Source organism: Scomber scombrus, chromosome 6 (genome assembly GCF_963691925.1).
Source record: "Scomber scombrus chromosome 6, fScoSco1.1, whole genome shotgun sequence".
In the NCBI taxonomy this organism is placed as follows: domain Eukaryota; kingdom Metazoa; phylum Chordata; class Actinopteri; order Scombriformes; family Scombridae; genus Scomber; species Scomber scombrus.
The window spans coordinates 4,559,304-4,575,901 of record NC_084975.1 but is presented as its reverse complement, the minus strand read 5'-3'; the positions used below and the strand labels follow the sequence as shown (position 1 = coordinate 4,575,901).

The 16,598-nt window shown below is 39.0% G+C and overlaps 2 protein-coding genes across 2 annotated transcripts in view; one reads left to right on the top strand and one right to left on the bottom strand.

The window, feature by feature from the left end:
- Positions 1 to 7,799, bottom strand: part of asz1 (ankyrin repeat, SAM and basic leucine zipper domain containing 1) — a 32,451-nt gene extending 24,652 nt beyond the window's left edge. The window contains exons 1-3 of the mRNA XM_062420794.1: positions 7,692 to 7,799; positions 6,442 to 6,547; positions 5,787 to 5,909 (exon numbers count right to left, since the gene is read on the bottom strand). Coding sequence (XP_062276778.1) covers positions 5,787 to 5,909; positions 6,442 to 6,547; positions 7,692 to 7,799 — 337 coding nt within the window. The remainder of the gene's footprint in view (positions 1 to 5,786; positions 5,910 to 6,441; positions 6,548 to 7,691) is intronic.
- Positions 7,800 to 12,638: 4,839 nt separating this feature from the next.
- cftr (CF transmembrane conductance regulator) overlaps positions 12,639 to 16,598 on the top strand; it is a 46,794-nt gene continuing 42,834 nt past the window's right edge. Inside the window, 2 exon segments of the mRNA XM_062420413.1 lie at positions 12,639 to 12,691; positions 14,133 to 14,243. Of these exon segments, the coding sequence (XP_062276397.1) occupies positions 12,639 to 12,691; positions 14,133 to 14,243 (164 nt within the window).

The following is a 16,598-nucleotide window of genomic DNA, read 5'->3' as shown; positions in this document are numbered from 1 at the left end:
ACATTCTCCCCTTCCAAGACACAATAAAATACCTCTCTGAGAAGTAGGACACAAACCAGCGGAGGACAGACGCCAAAGCTCAGAGAGTATGGAGAAAAGGCATTGGGGGCAGCTGAGAGATCTAGCAGCACCCTACTCTCGCTCTATCTCTCTCTCTCAAACATATAATAACGGACCCATCTGTGAATAACATGTTACACCCTCCACTACAGTACTGTAGGTGGCTGCATGCAACTTTAACATTGGTTTGTAGTTATCACGTAATCAAAGAAGAAGAGGAAGAGGAAATACATTATTAACAAGCATGTTATACCGAATAAGTCCAGCTCCAGACAGCTTTTAGTATTGGTACAATTGCAATGTGACTTTAACAATGCAATGCAGGTAGAATATTTCTATATCTGCCTATGACTTACTGACCTCTTAAGTGGTTTTCTTAATGATATTTTTTCTTAGCATGGCATTAAGACAGAGAGATACAATGATGCTGTTAAAATAAAACTCAAAGACTGACATGCATTTGATGTGCAATGTTTTTTGGAAATGTGACTCATGACTCATACAATCTCTAGAAGTGTATAATCCAACTTTTCCCCAATACATATCGAACCAGCACCCAAGTATCGTCATAGTAGCGAATTCGGAGAAAAGCATATCGTCCCAGCCCTACCAACTCTATCTCCTTAGAGCTTGTAAGTGCCTTTTTCTATCCTTCTTAACTTCTTTTGCCATAGACATTGCACACCACAGCAAAATGAATCTGTTATAATCCACCTGGCAGATTATCCAGTGATGGCTTCGAAGCCAACTCTTTAGTGAAGCTGATGAAAAGGAGGAAGCCTAGTGAAGAGTAAGATGATGTGGGGTTAAAACAGGGCAACTCTGTTTAGATGAATGTTATTTTGGTACTTCTACAAACAGACACAAACAGAACCAGCAGTACTTGATTGCTTCCACTACATGATGAAGTGGGGCACTCTCTCTCTATTTTCATCAAAATACATCTGCATCTGAAGCAAGCAAGTGGAATTTCTGTTGCATACATCACTGTGTGGTCCCGACATTTCCACAACCAGGTACAGAGCACCTCACTTTCTAACGCTGTTGAAAAGACAGAAATTGTTTACTATACAAACTATGTTCCCGCACATTCACAGTGGCCTCTGCCTTACACAGAACTACTCTCTGGAGACGGCCGTTTCTAAACAAACTGACGTGTTCAAATTCTTTGTAATGGAGGAACATCTTGTGCAATGGTGTGGCTCAGTGGCATGCTTTTAATAGTTTAACAATGGAGGTCTATGGCATAGAGGAATAAGATATATCAGGCTTTGGATGCACACACGCACATTCAGTAGGATCAATTCATTGTTTATTTGATCACAAGATTTGTTGAACATTAGAAAAATACAGATAGAGCCACATTCTTTCAGGGTTTCTCCATTATCATCCAGTTAGGAACATTTTCAAGATGTTTCATGAATACAGCCCCTGGTGTCTTTATCCACTTTCATTAGCATAGCAAGCTAGCCATGGTGATGTACAAAAAATATAATGATGCTTTTGGGTCAACCACAAAACAGTCAGCAACTGCAGCTGACCTTGTAGCTCCAAACATTGTATCTAAACGGACACGTTACTCAATCTCATGTTTGTTTTTGGAGAGTGAGTTTTGTTTCTGTAGTCACCTCATGGAAGCAGATAAAATGTATAAAGCTTATGATCGGTTATTATAATTACACTATTAAGCAGAAGAAATCTGAGGAAAATGGAGTACTTTCTTTTTTTAAAACATAAAAATTAAGCCATATATTACGCTGTAATAAAGAACCGAGTGATAGAGATGGATAGCAGTTTATCTGGCATCAGGAAGTGTGGGAGTCTTTATGGGACCCAATGACTTCAGAGGAATTGTCTCCTTATCTTATCCTGATAAGACCAATCCGAGACCCAATTCCTGTTTTGTTCCGGCAATGACCAAGTCCCCAGTCTGTGTGTGTGTGTCACAATGTGCATCTAAATGTGTATTTGAGTGTATTCCTGTGTGTGTGTGTGTGTGTGTGTGTGTGTGTGTGTGTGCACAAATACCTGGGCCTCTACATCTGTATGTGGGTTCCTGTGTCTTTGTGGCTGTGCATTTCTGGCTCTATATCTGTGTGCGAATGTGTGTGTGTGTTTATATTCTGTGTGTGGGTGTAAACCAGACTGCCTGTTTTGCATCTGCAGAGGGCTGGAGTAAATAAATCTTCGGCCTGAGAATTGTGAGAGGGAATGACAGCAGCATGGTGACCGTTATCAATCACTCATGCATTCCTCCGCTCGGCCTTGTTGCTTGGACAAGCGCCATCAGGACGTGACCACACGTCACCCTCCTGTTTAATTGTTTCCTTCACCTGCCTGGAGCATCAGATGTGAAATGTGACCATGTGAAATCAGTCACACACACACACAGTTTAACTCTACATTCTGGACGGAGAATTAATTGACATCGGATATCAACAGCATGACCAGTGCAGAGGTTCCAAACTGGGGTCGGAGGACTTCCAGAGGCCATAGGAGGGTTTCTAGTCGATCCTTAGGAAAATAAAGAAGGCAGTGGCCTCAAAATAGTTTATTGTAGCTGCAGCAGCAACATTGACAGAATGTACAAAAAAGACTTTAGGGATCTGGGTCTGTATTCACAAAACATCCTAAGGCTAAGAGTAGCTCCTAAATGGCCAAGTTAGGAGAAACTCTTAAAAATACTTCATGACTCCCAAGTTTATGTTTATGTAAAAGTATTTCAGAAAACATTTTATCACTAAAAGTAGCCCCTAAGTCTAAGAGAAGTTAGAGATAGTCCAGAATACTCCTGTGTCACCAAGACTTAATCACAAGATGCATGTAATGTGCTTCCTTGCATCAGGATATCGAACAAATTCAAAAATAATGAACTTTGTAAGTATATTTTAATGGCAGATGAGCTAATAAGGATTCAATCAGTTGTCAGTCAACCATAAGTTTCCCATCTACAGATTAGACTTTAATACGTCAATACTGGACTGACAACACAATGTTTAATTATTCTGGGGAATACTGAGACTGTTTTTCCAACAGGATTCACGTTTTATGCGCATGTTACTGAAAACTTCTGAACATGAAAAGTTCTTCTCCCCCAAATGCTCGCTTTACCCAGACTGACCTCGATCCAACAGATGCCTTCAATTTCTCTCGCTGTGAGATGAGGTTGCAGTGTGCATGAACTAAAAACAACTGAAAGGATCAGTGGTGTGTTTCTGCAAGAGTTCCTCTTTGGCGTCATCGCCATTAAGTAATGTCAGATGAAGCGTATTGGTGCAGCGGCCCAATTGGTCCCCCGGTCTTTGGCTGTCGCAGGTGAGGAAATTGAAAAAAGGTGCCACGGGGAAGGATAGTTGGACAGCAACACAACAGGGACCGTCAGGAGGATTAGATATGGCTGTTTGATATCCAAGCCTGGAAGGCAGCGATGTAATGGTGTTGCCTAATTAAAGTATCTCTTTTTTTTTCTCTCTCTCTCTCTGGGTGAGGTATCACAGAGAGGTCAGTGGTGCTTACACTTGGTTTATATCATGATATACAATACAACAATTAAACATACAATAAATCTACCTCCCTAATTCCTTTTTTTAATCTTTACAAATACAATAAAACAGACTATGAACATCATGTAGCCGACTCTCCTGTGCTGTATAATCTACAGTGTAAAAGGTAAATAACCTGACTTTTGAGTGTACAATGAATGAGCAGTAGTGGATGACAGGTATTGTAAAGTGCTCTGTTATAAACTATATAAGTTGAGTGTTTACCCTTTTATGGTGATATATGGTGCCTGTGCATTTGAGCTAGCTGTGCCAAGTTGTTTTCCAGCTATTAAGACTAAATAAATGTTGTATATTCCCTAAAAATAGGGAACTATTATAATGATTGTTCCAGTGTCTAATATACAGGTCACAAGCTTTTATTAATTTATTTACTCTCTCACATGCTTGAACTGAAGGGCAGTGTGTGACAACGCTGTAAAAAGCAGCATGATGTTTCAAGTTTCAGTTTTTGCCCTACTCCATATTTTATGGTTTTGGTCTTGGGTGATTATGATTAATTGATTGCTTCATATTAAGGCTGCGACGATTAATCGATGACTAACCGACTATTTAATTAATTGACAACTATTTTGATAATCGACTTATCATTTTAAGTCTTTTTTTTTAAGAAGAAAAAGTCCAAATTCTCTGATTCCAGCTTCTTATATATGAATATTTTCTGTTTTTTCTAGTCTATGACAGTAAAGTGAAGATCTTTGGGTTTTGGACTGTTGGTCTGTACAAAACAAGACATTTGAGGACGTCTTCTTGGGCTTTGGGGAACAGTGATCAACATTTTTCACTATTTTATAGACCAAAAGCTGAAGACATTGATTGTTTTTATTTACTTTTTGTATTAGTAGCAGCCACATATCACCAGCAAAGTTGATTAAAATATGTATACACTGATTTCTAAAAAGGAAACCATGTAGTTGTTCATTTTAAGAGAGCCATTTCTCTTCTATGTTTACTGTTGCTCTTCAACAAGCAAAAGTATTTCTTATCCGATTACTCGATTAATCGATGAAATCATTTATAGAATACTCTATTACTAAAATAATCGATAGCTGCAGCCCTACTTCATATCACACACAGCTGACATGCTGCCAAAAATGAATATACATTTGCATACTCAACAGTGTTTTGAAAGAGGTGAACCATGCCTCTCTCCCTCCAATGTCATGCAGTCAGTAGTTTACCTGTTGGAAGTGTGCTGGTCGTCTGCAGCTCTTCATCAAACATCATCATCACTGTGTCTGCTTTTACTATCACTCCCTGCATTATGTCAAACTGATCCGCTGAACTAAAAGCATCCTTATATGTTGTTATTAAGGCCAGTTTTTGGTGCACAAAGCTCCGCTAATTCAGTGCAGAACATGTTTAATTTCCTGTAAATTCTTCACAATAAAAGTCTCCAGCTAGTCATTTAAATGCTTTCAATTTGAAGCAGTAAAGCAGTAAACGTTGGGTTTGCATCAGCAGTAAATTAACACACACTGATACATAGTGCTGGACAATCAGAACAGAGCAGGCTTATCAGGAAAACCTAATATTTCATAAGTTGAGTTGATTTTTTTTCTCCCCATAAATCCAAACATGAACCTGATACAACTGAGGTCTGACTAAGCAAGATCAGCTCTCTTTAACCTTTGTGTCGTCCTCCCAGGTCAAATTTACCCCGTCTGTCTTGACTGTTCCTTCTTTCCTACCTTCCGTCTGTCCTTCCTCCCTCCTTCTCTTTCTTTCATTCCTCTCTTTCCTCCCTTCCTTCTTTCCTTCCTTTATCCCCCTTCTTTCCTTCCTCCTTCCTTCTCTCTTTCCTCCCCCCTACCTTCCTCCCTTCCTATTTCCTCTGTCGTTCTTCCCTTCTTTCCTCTCTTCCTCTTTCCTCCCTCTTACCTTCCTTCTTTCCTCCGTCCTTCCTTCCTTCCTCCCTCCCTCCTTCTCTTTATTTCCTCCCCCCTCCCTTCCTTTGTTCTTCTTTCCTCCCTCCCTCCTACCTACCTTCCTTCTTTCCTTTCCTCCATTTCTTCCTTCCTCCCTCCTTTCCTTCCTTCCTTCCTTCCTCCCTCCCTCCTTTCCTTCCTTCCTCCTTTCCTTCCCTCTTCCTCCCTCCCTTCCTCCCTTGACTCGAGGACAACAGGAGGGTTAAACACAGTGATAAAATCCATATGAGGGTCTGACCTTTGCTGAAGTTGGCACTGGCCCCTCTGTCCAGTAGCACTTTGGCCAGGTCGTAATTAGCCACACTGACGGCACACATCAGAGGAGTCCATTCAAAACCCAGCTTGGTCTCCACATCCATGCCTGTCCACACCGAAAAGGGTCAGATTAAGCAGGGCAATAAAATGATCATACACATACACAATAAGCCATTGTTTCTTTGAGTTGCTCAATGTATTTCCCTCCCTTGATGTCTGGAAAACCCTCTCTGGCAAAACTGTTTTACGCTACACTACACCACCGACTATTTGTCATATTCTGACTGTGTCTAATAAAATTGGCCCTCTACTATTTCAACCATTCAGTTTTTCTCATCTACCATATTGGTCTGATTTGGGGCCATGATGATAATAATAAGACCCACACTTTCTGCAACATCTGTTCCTAAAAAACACATTTTGAGATAAGAAAAACTGAGTAAAGGAATATTAAGAACATACAGTATACATATCTTGTATCTCACATATATTGTCACAGTATAACATAGACATTAGCGCCTTTTTTGTTGCCCTGGATGAATAAATTAAAGCATTAAAAACACTGATTACATGTGAATAAATGCACACATAGACAAGAAATGAATTACTGCTGTGTCATACAATTATAGAGTATTTACCATTGTCCAACAGATGTTCAACTGTCCCAATATCTCCCTTATTGATTGCTCTTTTCAACAATGACACATCATCTTCTTCTGCACATGGCACAACTGCATCCACATCCTGCGACAATGGGGACGAATCAGAATTAATTCATTAAAATGGATTTCAGTCAAAAAAATAAGATCATCCATACAGGAAACTGGGAAACCTGTATGTTAAGAGAATACATGTGCAAATATTGGTGAAAAATAGCGGATATTTGTAGAAATTTGGAGCGATAACCAACCAAATTTTAGCACTAGATGTAGCTGCATTGGCAGGAAAGTGCATTTAAGGGGAAGCATTTGATTATATAGCAGAATAAGAACATTTTATGACACATTCACATCATTTTCATAGCATTAAAACCATTCAATGAGCATCTGCATAAATTGTAACTTTCCATTCTTTTATTCATGTTTGTCTCTCAGCATTTATCTTTCATTCTACATCCAGTGTAGACTTATATAGTAAACAGTATATTATTATATCAATAGTCTTGTTTTTCCCCATTGGTAGGGAAGTTCATGCATGTTTACTAGCAGCAAAAACACAAAAAGCAATTCATAAATGTCAATTCAGCTGCATATTTGGTATGACAACACTTATCAATGACAGGTCAAAATGTTTTCTAAAAAGTTTAATAATTTATTGTTGTTTTGCAAAATGTTTCAGAGGCTGTGTCATCAACTGTACAATTATTTCCAGCTGTGCTCAACTTCTCTGTTTTCCTTTGTGTTGCAATGTAGGAACATTTGAGTTAATCAGCACCTCGTTCAAAAAGACAGGAAACTGATGCATATTACAACTTGGTTTAACAGCTCACAACTAAATATGTTGTAAGTTTAATATATTAGACTCAGACAGCATTTTGCAAGAAAAAAATAGTCACAAGCTTGCAGTAAATCAGATATAATGGGGACACCATTAATATTGCTGTTTTTTTTATACAGTGAAAAGAGCGGCAGTGTGGCGCAAAGCTCATAAATTAACCTTCTCACTATTTATACAACATGCATATGCAGCTTTATATAAAACTGCACAAACACTTCACAAACAGTCCTTTTCCTCCATGCACCATGCAAAGCAGGCAAAAAAAGCAAATAAAACTAACATTAGCTGATGTTAGCTACAGCGAGCCTCATGCATTGCGTTACTGCTAATGCTAATGTTGAGCTCCATTATTAGAGAGAAGATGGGAGACATTTTTTTTTCCAGAATTAACCTTAGTGCAAGTTGACTTCTTTTTGACAGAGGAACCGATATCCCACTCGTCGTTGCTGGCGTCGCTTTCATCTCCGGCTGGGAATGCGTAATCCATGTTGCTCCCCATTTTTTAGGATTTTAGGTTATTAGCGAGCCTGTAGTGACACCCTGCTGCAGATAGGATGAAGGGGGGCGGTGCAAAAAACTTGAAGGTGCACAAAGCTGCAGCCCTGAGGGGGGCGGTGTAGGTCACATCCAGGCACGCCCACCACACCTGCAGCTATTTAGCAAACTAGTGAAAATAACAACAACAAAAATGGACGATTGTGGAAGGTTGAAGTTGGCAAGTTAGTTTTCCCCCCTTATTGCTGCCTCCATGAATCATAGTTTACTTTATTTTTAAACCTGCTGACTCTACCAGTTTGCATGTAAACAACCTAGATAGCTCATATTGGGATTAATTTGCCACACATTGCATAGCTGCAGCAATTAATCGATTAGTTGACTGACAGAAGATTAATTGACGACTATTAGGATAAAAATGTCACTTTTTTAAGCAAAAATGCCAAAAATGTGCTGCCGAAAACTGACTAAAGTAAGCTATGCTCATGTTATCATGTTTGCATTCACACCATTGTAATCAATCATCAAGCTGTATACAACTAAAAACATGGTAGATAGTTAATATTGGGATTAACTTGCTACACAATGCAGAGCTGCAGCAATTAATCGATTAGTTGAATTAATTGACGACTATTAGGATAAAATGTTGAATGATATAAATTTGTTGGCTAAAACTGACTAAAGCAAAAAAAAACATGGAAGGTTGAAGTTGAAGCTTTGTTGGTAAGTTTATTTTTTCCTTTGCTGCCTCCATGAATCATAGTTTACCTTATTTTAAATCCCTACCAGTTTTCTATTAGTTTTATTATTGTAATCTCCCACTGACTAAAGCAAGCTATGGTCATGTTATCATGTCAGCATTCACACCATTGCAATGAATCCTCACACTGTATACAACTACATGGTAGATAATCCTGGTTAATATTGATTAACTTGCTACACAATGCAGAGCTGCAACAATTAACTGATTAGTTGATTGGCAGAAAATGTATTGACAACTTTTATGATAATTTAATACATGCTTGTCATTTTTTAATAAGCAAAAAATGCCACAAATGTGCTTGTTGTACTGTAAGCACATTCATGATAGTAATATCATGCTAACTGTATATTTGGATTTTGGACGGTTGATCAGACAATACATTTTAAATATGTCAACATGGTAATATACAAATAGATGAATCACTTCATCAATAAAGTCATGCACAGATGAACCAATGATGAAAACATTCATGTTAGTTGCAACCTTAAATGAATGGATAGAAGCTTTAATACTTAGGCTGTAAATGCTCCGTTGGTTACAGTTCATTAAACTCATGTAATGCTTTTATCTTGTTATTCTGCAGGTTGGCTATACAAGCAAAATGAAGAGCAGAGTGGCTTCCTGTAATGCCTTGAATATTCACACTCTGGTTTCTGCAGTTAACTGTGAGGCTGAATGGGTAAGTGAATGGTTTGGTCCTTTTTTTTTAATGCATATTCAAATATTTAACATTACATTAAAACACCACAAGTATGTTACAAAAGTATAAAGTCTACATTGAGTGACAATATAGTATTTCCAGTATAGGAAATGGGTGAAGTAAGCTCTTCAAGGGGCATTATTAAAACCACAAATCTGCTAAATATTGGTCTCATACCCTAAACTTGTATATCAGGGAGAGTTTGCATTATCTGTACAGAACCTACAATGACTCTTTACTAAATATTACAAATTAGAGGCGTCAAAAATACCTTTTTTGTTATAATGATTATTACTGGAGTTCAAATTTAAGTCTGATAAATTTAGGTTTTAGCATGAAGATAGTAAGTTTAGTCTTACTGAAACTCCCAGCTTTGTCTCTATACGATGCTTTAGCTGTAATGTATATGTGTTACTGGCAGTCTCTTATGTCATACTTTGAGATGATATCTTATTTTCTATTTGGGTTATGCTTGTATTTTTGAGAGGCTTTTTAACATTAGACCAGTGTAATTTGCAGCACAGTACAGTAAACATCCAGCAGAGGTCACTCTTTCCTTTGCACAAGACTTAAAAACCTTCCTCTTCCTCAGCAAATCTACTGACTCCCAAATTCAGCAAACAGCTTGACTTCATGTAATTCTCCCTCATCCTTCAAGTCTCCTTACAAAGCTCAGACTCAGCTTCATCCTTCTCTCAAACACAGAGATAATTACCAAATAACCTTTTTTTTACACAGGAAGCTGGAAATTCAGCCACAGGGAGGACATGTCCCGCTTAGTATTACAACAAGGATTAATTGTGACTTGTCTCAAATGGATATACTGTATAATCCGGTTTCCTTTATAGACACTTTTTAAGTTTTATTGATGCACATTTTGTGGCTTTTTGCTTTGGCAACATGCACAGACATCCTTCTCCTTTCAAGTCAGGTCCTTCCTGTTACTTGTTTCAGTCTGACGCCAAATTAGACCTGCATGCTTTAATTTGTTGATTTTTAAGTTCCCCCAGCAGACCACTGGTCCAGTTTAGCAGTGTGTTATTGCATTTCACAGTGGATTACCATCTCTTGTTGTCTCTAATACCTACTTTGCATACAAAGGGTTGTTTTTAGGTTTGTTTAAATTTCATTGGCGCTACACAATGTACCAGTGTGATTGTCTGCAGACAGTTTGATCCAGAGTATACCAACATGAAACCTACCTTTTACTTTAACTCAAAATGCTCATGTAGATCTTCTCCTAGTTTAATCTGTGTGTCGTCCTCCCGGGTCAAATTGACCCCGTCTGTTTTGACTGTTCCTTCTTTCCTCCCTTTCTTCCTTCCATATGTCCTTCCTCCCTCCCTCCTTCTCTCTTTCTTTCCTTCCTTCCTCTCTCTTTCCTTCCTTCCTTCCTTCCTTTCCTTCCTCCCGTATGTCCTTCTCTCTTTCTTTCCTCCCCCCTACCTTCCTCCCTTCCTTCTTTCCTTTCTTCCTTTCTTCCCTTCCTCCCTCCTTCCTCCCTTCCTTCTTTCCTTTCCTCACTTCATCCCTCCTTTCCTTCCTTCCTTCCTCCCTCCTTTCCTTCTTCCATCCTTCCTTCCTCCTTTCCATCCTTCCTTCCTCCCTCCCTTCCTTCCTTCCTTTCCTTCCTCCTGTATGTCCTTCTCTCTTTCTTTCCTCTCCCCTACCTTCCTCCCTTCCTTCTTTCCTTTCCTCCCTTCCTCCCTTCTTTCCTTACTTCCTTCCTCCCTCCTTTCCTTCCTTCCTTCTTCACTCTGACCTTCATCCTTCTTCCTCCCTCATTTCCTTCCTTCCTTCTTTCTCCCTTCCTTCCTTCCTCCCTCCTTTCATTCCTTCTTCCTCCCTTCCTTCCTTCCTTCCTTCCTCCCTCCTTTCCTTCCTTCTTCCTCCCTTCCTTCATTCCTTCTTCCATCCTTCCTTCCTCCTTTCCATCCTTCCTTCCTCCCTCCCTTCCTTGTGCTAACATAACTATTTATCATATAGAAACATGATTTGATTATCAGATTTTCCTGCCATATAGCCAGAAGTGAGTCCTGCTGCTTCACTGTGAAACAAATCTAACCAAACCTGCGTCTCAGACTTGAAGTAACTTACAACTGAAGTGCTGATAAGAGACAGTTTTGTGGGTTGGGACACTCAACCAAACCAAAAAGGGATTACCACATCTTCAGTTTATCTCTGTTCCTGTATGGAATGTCTGAAGGTTTTGATCCTCCCTCTCCTGAAACTGTGCGTAACCTGAAACTGATAAAAAAAAAAAAAAGTTTCAAGTTCATGTAAATGTCCAGGAACTGTTTCTACTGGGTTTTTTTGTGAATGATAGGGAGGTAGTGGAAATAAATAAAAAGCCACAGCTCATCTGCATTCAGAAGAGGTTGAGATTTAAACTTGAAGCAGCCTCTGGGATAGGTGTTGTTTGTTTATTTGATCATGAGAAGTAAGATTAGATATCTGCACATTTTAAAAGAGAGATGTAAGAGAAGTGAATGTGATGCTACAGTGTTAAAGTGGAAAATCTGCACTTATATTGCATTGTTTTTATATTTTGTTTTGCTCTAATTATCCATTCATGATCATATTTGTTTGAGTTTTTTCATGTAAACTTGTTTCACTTTACAAATAAGTCTCTTTATTATGTTTCTGTCCATGTACTGTGTTTAGGAAGTTGTGTGAAGTCTATGCATTTTTACAATTATCTGCACAATCCAGCATAATTCATAGATTGGGGCAGTTTTAATGTGCTTTGCATGCATTTTAACTGGGAATCAAAACACACACACATCAAGAGATGAGAGATCATGAAAAAGTAAACATTTAAAATAAAAATCCATATTGACCTCCAGTCTCATTGTTCCTTGCATTGCCTGGTACTGTATAAGGATCGATCTTTTTTTTCTTTGGGGTGGCCCCTTGTTTTGATCAGCTGGCTTCTGCCTTTTTTTTCCAACTTGTTGCCTCAATACGCAACCTGAGGCTCGCCGGTGTGGAAATGACGCGTGTCTCTACAAAGTTTGGCGAGCCCATAAAGGATGGACTGTCCTCTCACTGTCACACTGAGGGAGTTGAAGAGAGAGAGAGAGAGCAAGAGAGAGAGAGAGCGCGCGCAAGACAGCAGGAGCAAAGAGAGGGAGTAAAGAAGACCTGACAGACGCACCGAGGATAGAGATAGCAGGCTCAGTTTTTTTTATTTTTTCTTCTTTTCTGGAGGTGAGGAACAGCTGCATCATATTTACCGGGAGGCACAAAGTGGAGGATAAAACAGGCGAGCACCGTGTCACTGTCTGTGGGAACGGAGTCACTCAGGGGACACACAAATGTAAGCTCCGCGCACGGAAAAGACTCAGGTGCATAGAAACCAAACTGGCGGCGCTCTTAGGATGCAGAAGTCACCAGTGGAAGATGCAAACTTCCTTTCCAAGTATTTCTTCTGGTAAGACACGTTTGGTCTATATTCTTTTTGTTGTTGTTTTTCTTGTTTCTGAGGAGGAGTTTGGGTTGCATCTGTGTGCCAATAAGGTGTAAATGACATCAGTATAACGAGCAAATATCGAGTCTGCTCCAGTTCCAAAAAACAAAAAAAACAAAAAAGGCAGATATTCACTCTTAAGCATATATTTGGAGGTAAAGTTTAGAGACAGGAACTTTGACTAGATGTGCAACTTTTTTCGGCACGGCACAGGTGTGACAGCACACAGGTTGTTGTTGAGGGAAATGAAATTCGCTGTTAAAATCGATTTTTAAAAAAGCGTTATCATATTACCAATTATCGTATCCATCTGTTTTTCAGCCAAAATAAATCATGGCAGTATTTCACACTACCACAAGTGACACTTTGATTGTCCTGTTGCATATGAATATATATTACCCTATCAACCCTTCTTATACACTAGTGCCATATTTGGCTCCTTATTCCGTGCGTAAAATGCGCACCTGACTGTGAAACTGTGCGAAAAGCGAGTTGTGCCTCACTCACTGAGGTATTTACTAGAATTTCTGTCAGGTGAGGGTAGACGCTCTTTAGGGGTTTGCTAAGCCCTAAAATATGTGTGTTGCGTGGTAAACTAAAACATCCTTATTGACAATAATAGCTTCACAGATGACGTTTAAAGTGCGACTATAATACTCTTTAACGTCTTTTAGAGTGACGTTATTATATTTTAAAGACTATTCACTGTGGTTTTACTAGAATTAATATAGTTACATGCTCATATTCTTTTTATGGGACCTGAATATCCTCCTCTAGTGTTTATGGGTGCACTGATACGTCATTTATCCACCACATTACTAGACAGAAGCAAACCTAAAAGCCAGAGATTAAAACTTTATCATCTGACTGGAAGAGCCCGTCATAAAAAATGTTTTAGTCACAGAGGACCAATAAACATCAACCTTTCTTTCTCCTCTGTCATTAGCTTGACTGTGAAACCTCAACACTAGTTTACATTAAAGGTTCCAGACACACTCTAGTCCTGGCTTTTAATGCCAAAGTCTTTTCCTCTAACTTCATTGACACAAATACATCATGCATAACATTTTAATTATCTTCACCTAACTGGCATAAACTGTATTTTAAGTGTTTAATAGCACTTTGAATTGGACTTTGAACTTTGAACAAGCTCTTTTGTCTTGTTGTCGAAATGTGTCAAACAAATAAATTTAGCCTCGCTTTTTAACTGTGTGTACAATGTGCTGCAGTGTATTTTGATCACATGTCCCTACAATAATAGATAGATTTATAGCCAATGTGTACATGCTGTGCTATATCTGTTACTATATTTTCAAGTTGCACATACTTTTGTGCCATAAGTGACCTACAATAGCTTCAACAGCTGATAACCAACAATTTGTCTAATCTGGGATTTTCTGCACAGGTGGATGTCACCGCTGCTGAGGAAGGGCTTCACGCAGAAGTTGCAGCTTTCAGATGTATATAAGGCTCCTTCTTTTGATCTGGCCGACAACCTCTCGGAGCGACTCGAAAGGTTTGTGTAGTTTAAAGTTGGTGTACTCGACTTTTTTTGGTTTTCAGTGTTTCCATCCCAGCACACAGACTGGGAATTATCATGCTGTAGCCCAGGCTCATATGTGAGAACAGATCAGGTTACTGCAAAGTGTACCCTAAGACCTCAGGAATCATGGTGCTATGGTTAAATTATATTAGTTTTCTCATGCTACAATATAACAATGACTTCATTAACCCATAGGAAGATGCATAAGTCTATAACTAATCAAAAACGTCTGCTTAAATGTTCTTGATTGGGCTCATTAAGGTAAAGTTTTATCCAATCGGGACTGGATATATAACATAAATCCATTTAGGTGTTACTAATTGGGGAGAGGGTTTAACAAGCATGTAATCTTGGGTCACTGTGTTGAAAATGTGCCAACCACATTCAGTGAAGGTTGTTTTTCTGTGGAGTTGGGAACGCTGAATTTCCTAATTGACATGTAAATCATGTTAGGTTATTATGTAAGAGAGAGAACTTTAATACAAACATGACTATCACCTGATTGCTGAGAAATTAATGCCAGAATCCAGTGTGCACCATTTGAATGGGGAAAGACTAGTAGGATCTCCATATAAAGTGAAGTTACTCTAAAGGTAGGTAGCCATTTTTTTTTAAAGAAGGGTGGAGGTAATCCATCGTTAAACATGTCAACTCTGTGAGAAAGCAGCTGTTGACAGTGACAATGCAAGTAGTATTGTGACACAAGCACATGATTCATTTATAGCAAACATTGGATTTTGGTGTCAGTTCCTCAGAATCGAACAACAGAAGGCTTCCTTGTAGAGTCACGCATGATTTGCACCGAAAAATCAATAGTCAAACATAGCAGATAGATATAAGAAAGTGTAATATAGCATCAAGTCAACCAACACAGTCACAACCATCGGATTTTGGTGTCAGTTCCTGAGAATCAAACAGCCAAAACGTCCTTGTAGAGTCACGATTTGCACCAAAAATCAACAGTTGAATATAGCAGAAAAGTGTAAAAAAAAGTGCAATATGACAACAAGTCAGCCAACACAGTCACAACCATCAGATTTTGGTGTCAGTTCATGAGAATTCGACAGCAAAAGCTACTTTATAGAGTCATAGTTTGCACCCAAAACCAACAGTCGAACACATAGCAGGAAAGTATGAAGAAGTGCAATATGACACTGTCACTAACACACTTTCTGGCTGCACATGCAACACTAAGCTGAAATGTAGATATGTCCAAACCCATCTGTGAGAGCTGATGGAAAACCACTGTTGGAAAGGTATGAAGTCTCCAACTGCATCCACAAATGACCGAGACATCTTCTAAAAAAAAAAACAATGTACAAGCAAGTGCAGGAAGTAATCACTGTCTCAACTATAAACTACACCTCATTAAATACACGGCACAACCTGTTTATCCGATATGGACGTTGCCATCCCACATCCGTCATGCAGGATGAAATAGTAAAGAAACAGTAACACAGAAGTCTGCAGCCTTCATGTTTTTCATACCCACCCTTTTTGTGTTTACAGTAGCAGCCCATTGGCCATTGCTTCCCTCACAGTAAGGGGTTGGCATTTAAACAAGGCTAGACATAAACCAGAGCTGTGTGTGCCAAACAAACAACCAGGCAGGATGATGATGGAAAAGGTTAACTCTTCTTTTTCTTCTTTCAATCTGTTTATCTCTCTAGGTTCATCTTCCTCACCAAGACATTTCTTTATTCTCTACCTCTCTGTCACATCCTCTTATTCCCTATTTCTGCAAATATAATAATAATAATAATAATGCATTATATTTAAAGGCGCCTTTCAAAGCACTCAAGGACACCTTACAAGGCACATAAAACACAACAACAGTACATCAAACAATACAAATCAGGTACATTTTAGTGCAAAGATAAAGAAATAAATATGAATGTGACTATAAAGTACATCAGTGCAACAAATAAGCAAGAACGTGATTGCATAGTTAGTGTGCGACAGAGTATGCCACTCTGAATAGGAGCGTTTTCAGGCGGGATTTAAAGGTGGAAACAGAGTCCGAAGTGCAAATATCTGGTGGGAGAGAGTTCCAAAGGCAGATCGGCTGAAAGCTCTTGACCCCATGAGGGTAGTTAAGTTGGCAGATGGGGCAAAGAGCTGGTTGGCGGGGGAGGATCGGAGAGTTCGGGAGGGTGTGTAGATGTGAATCAGTTCCGAGAGATATGATGGTGCCAGGTTGTGAAGGATCTTGAAAGTGAGGAGATTTGATATGATTTTTTTTTTCTTTGTCATTTCTTTTTTAAATTAAGTTTTTAATTCAGTGCACTTCATAAATAAAACATTATGGAATTTGTTGACATTCAAAAG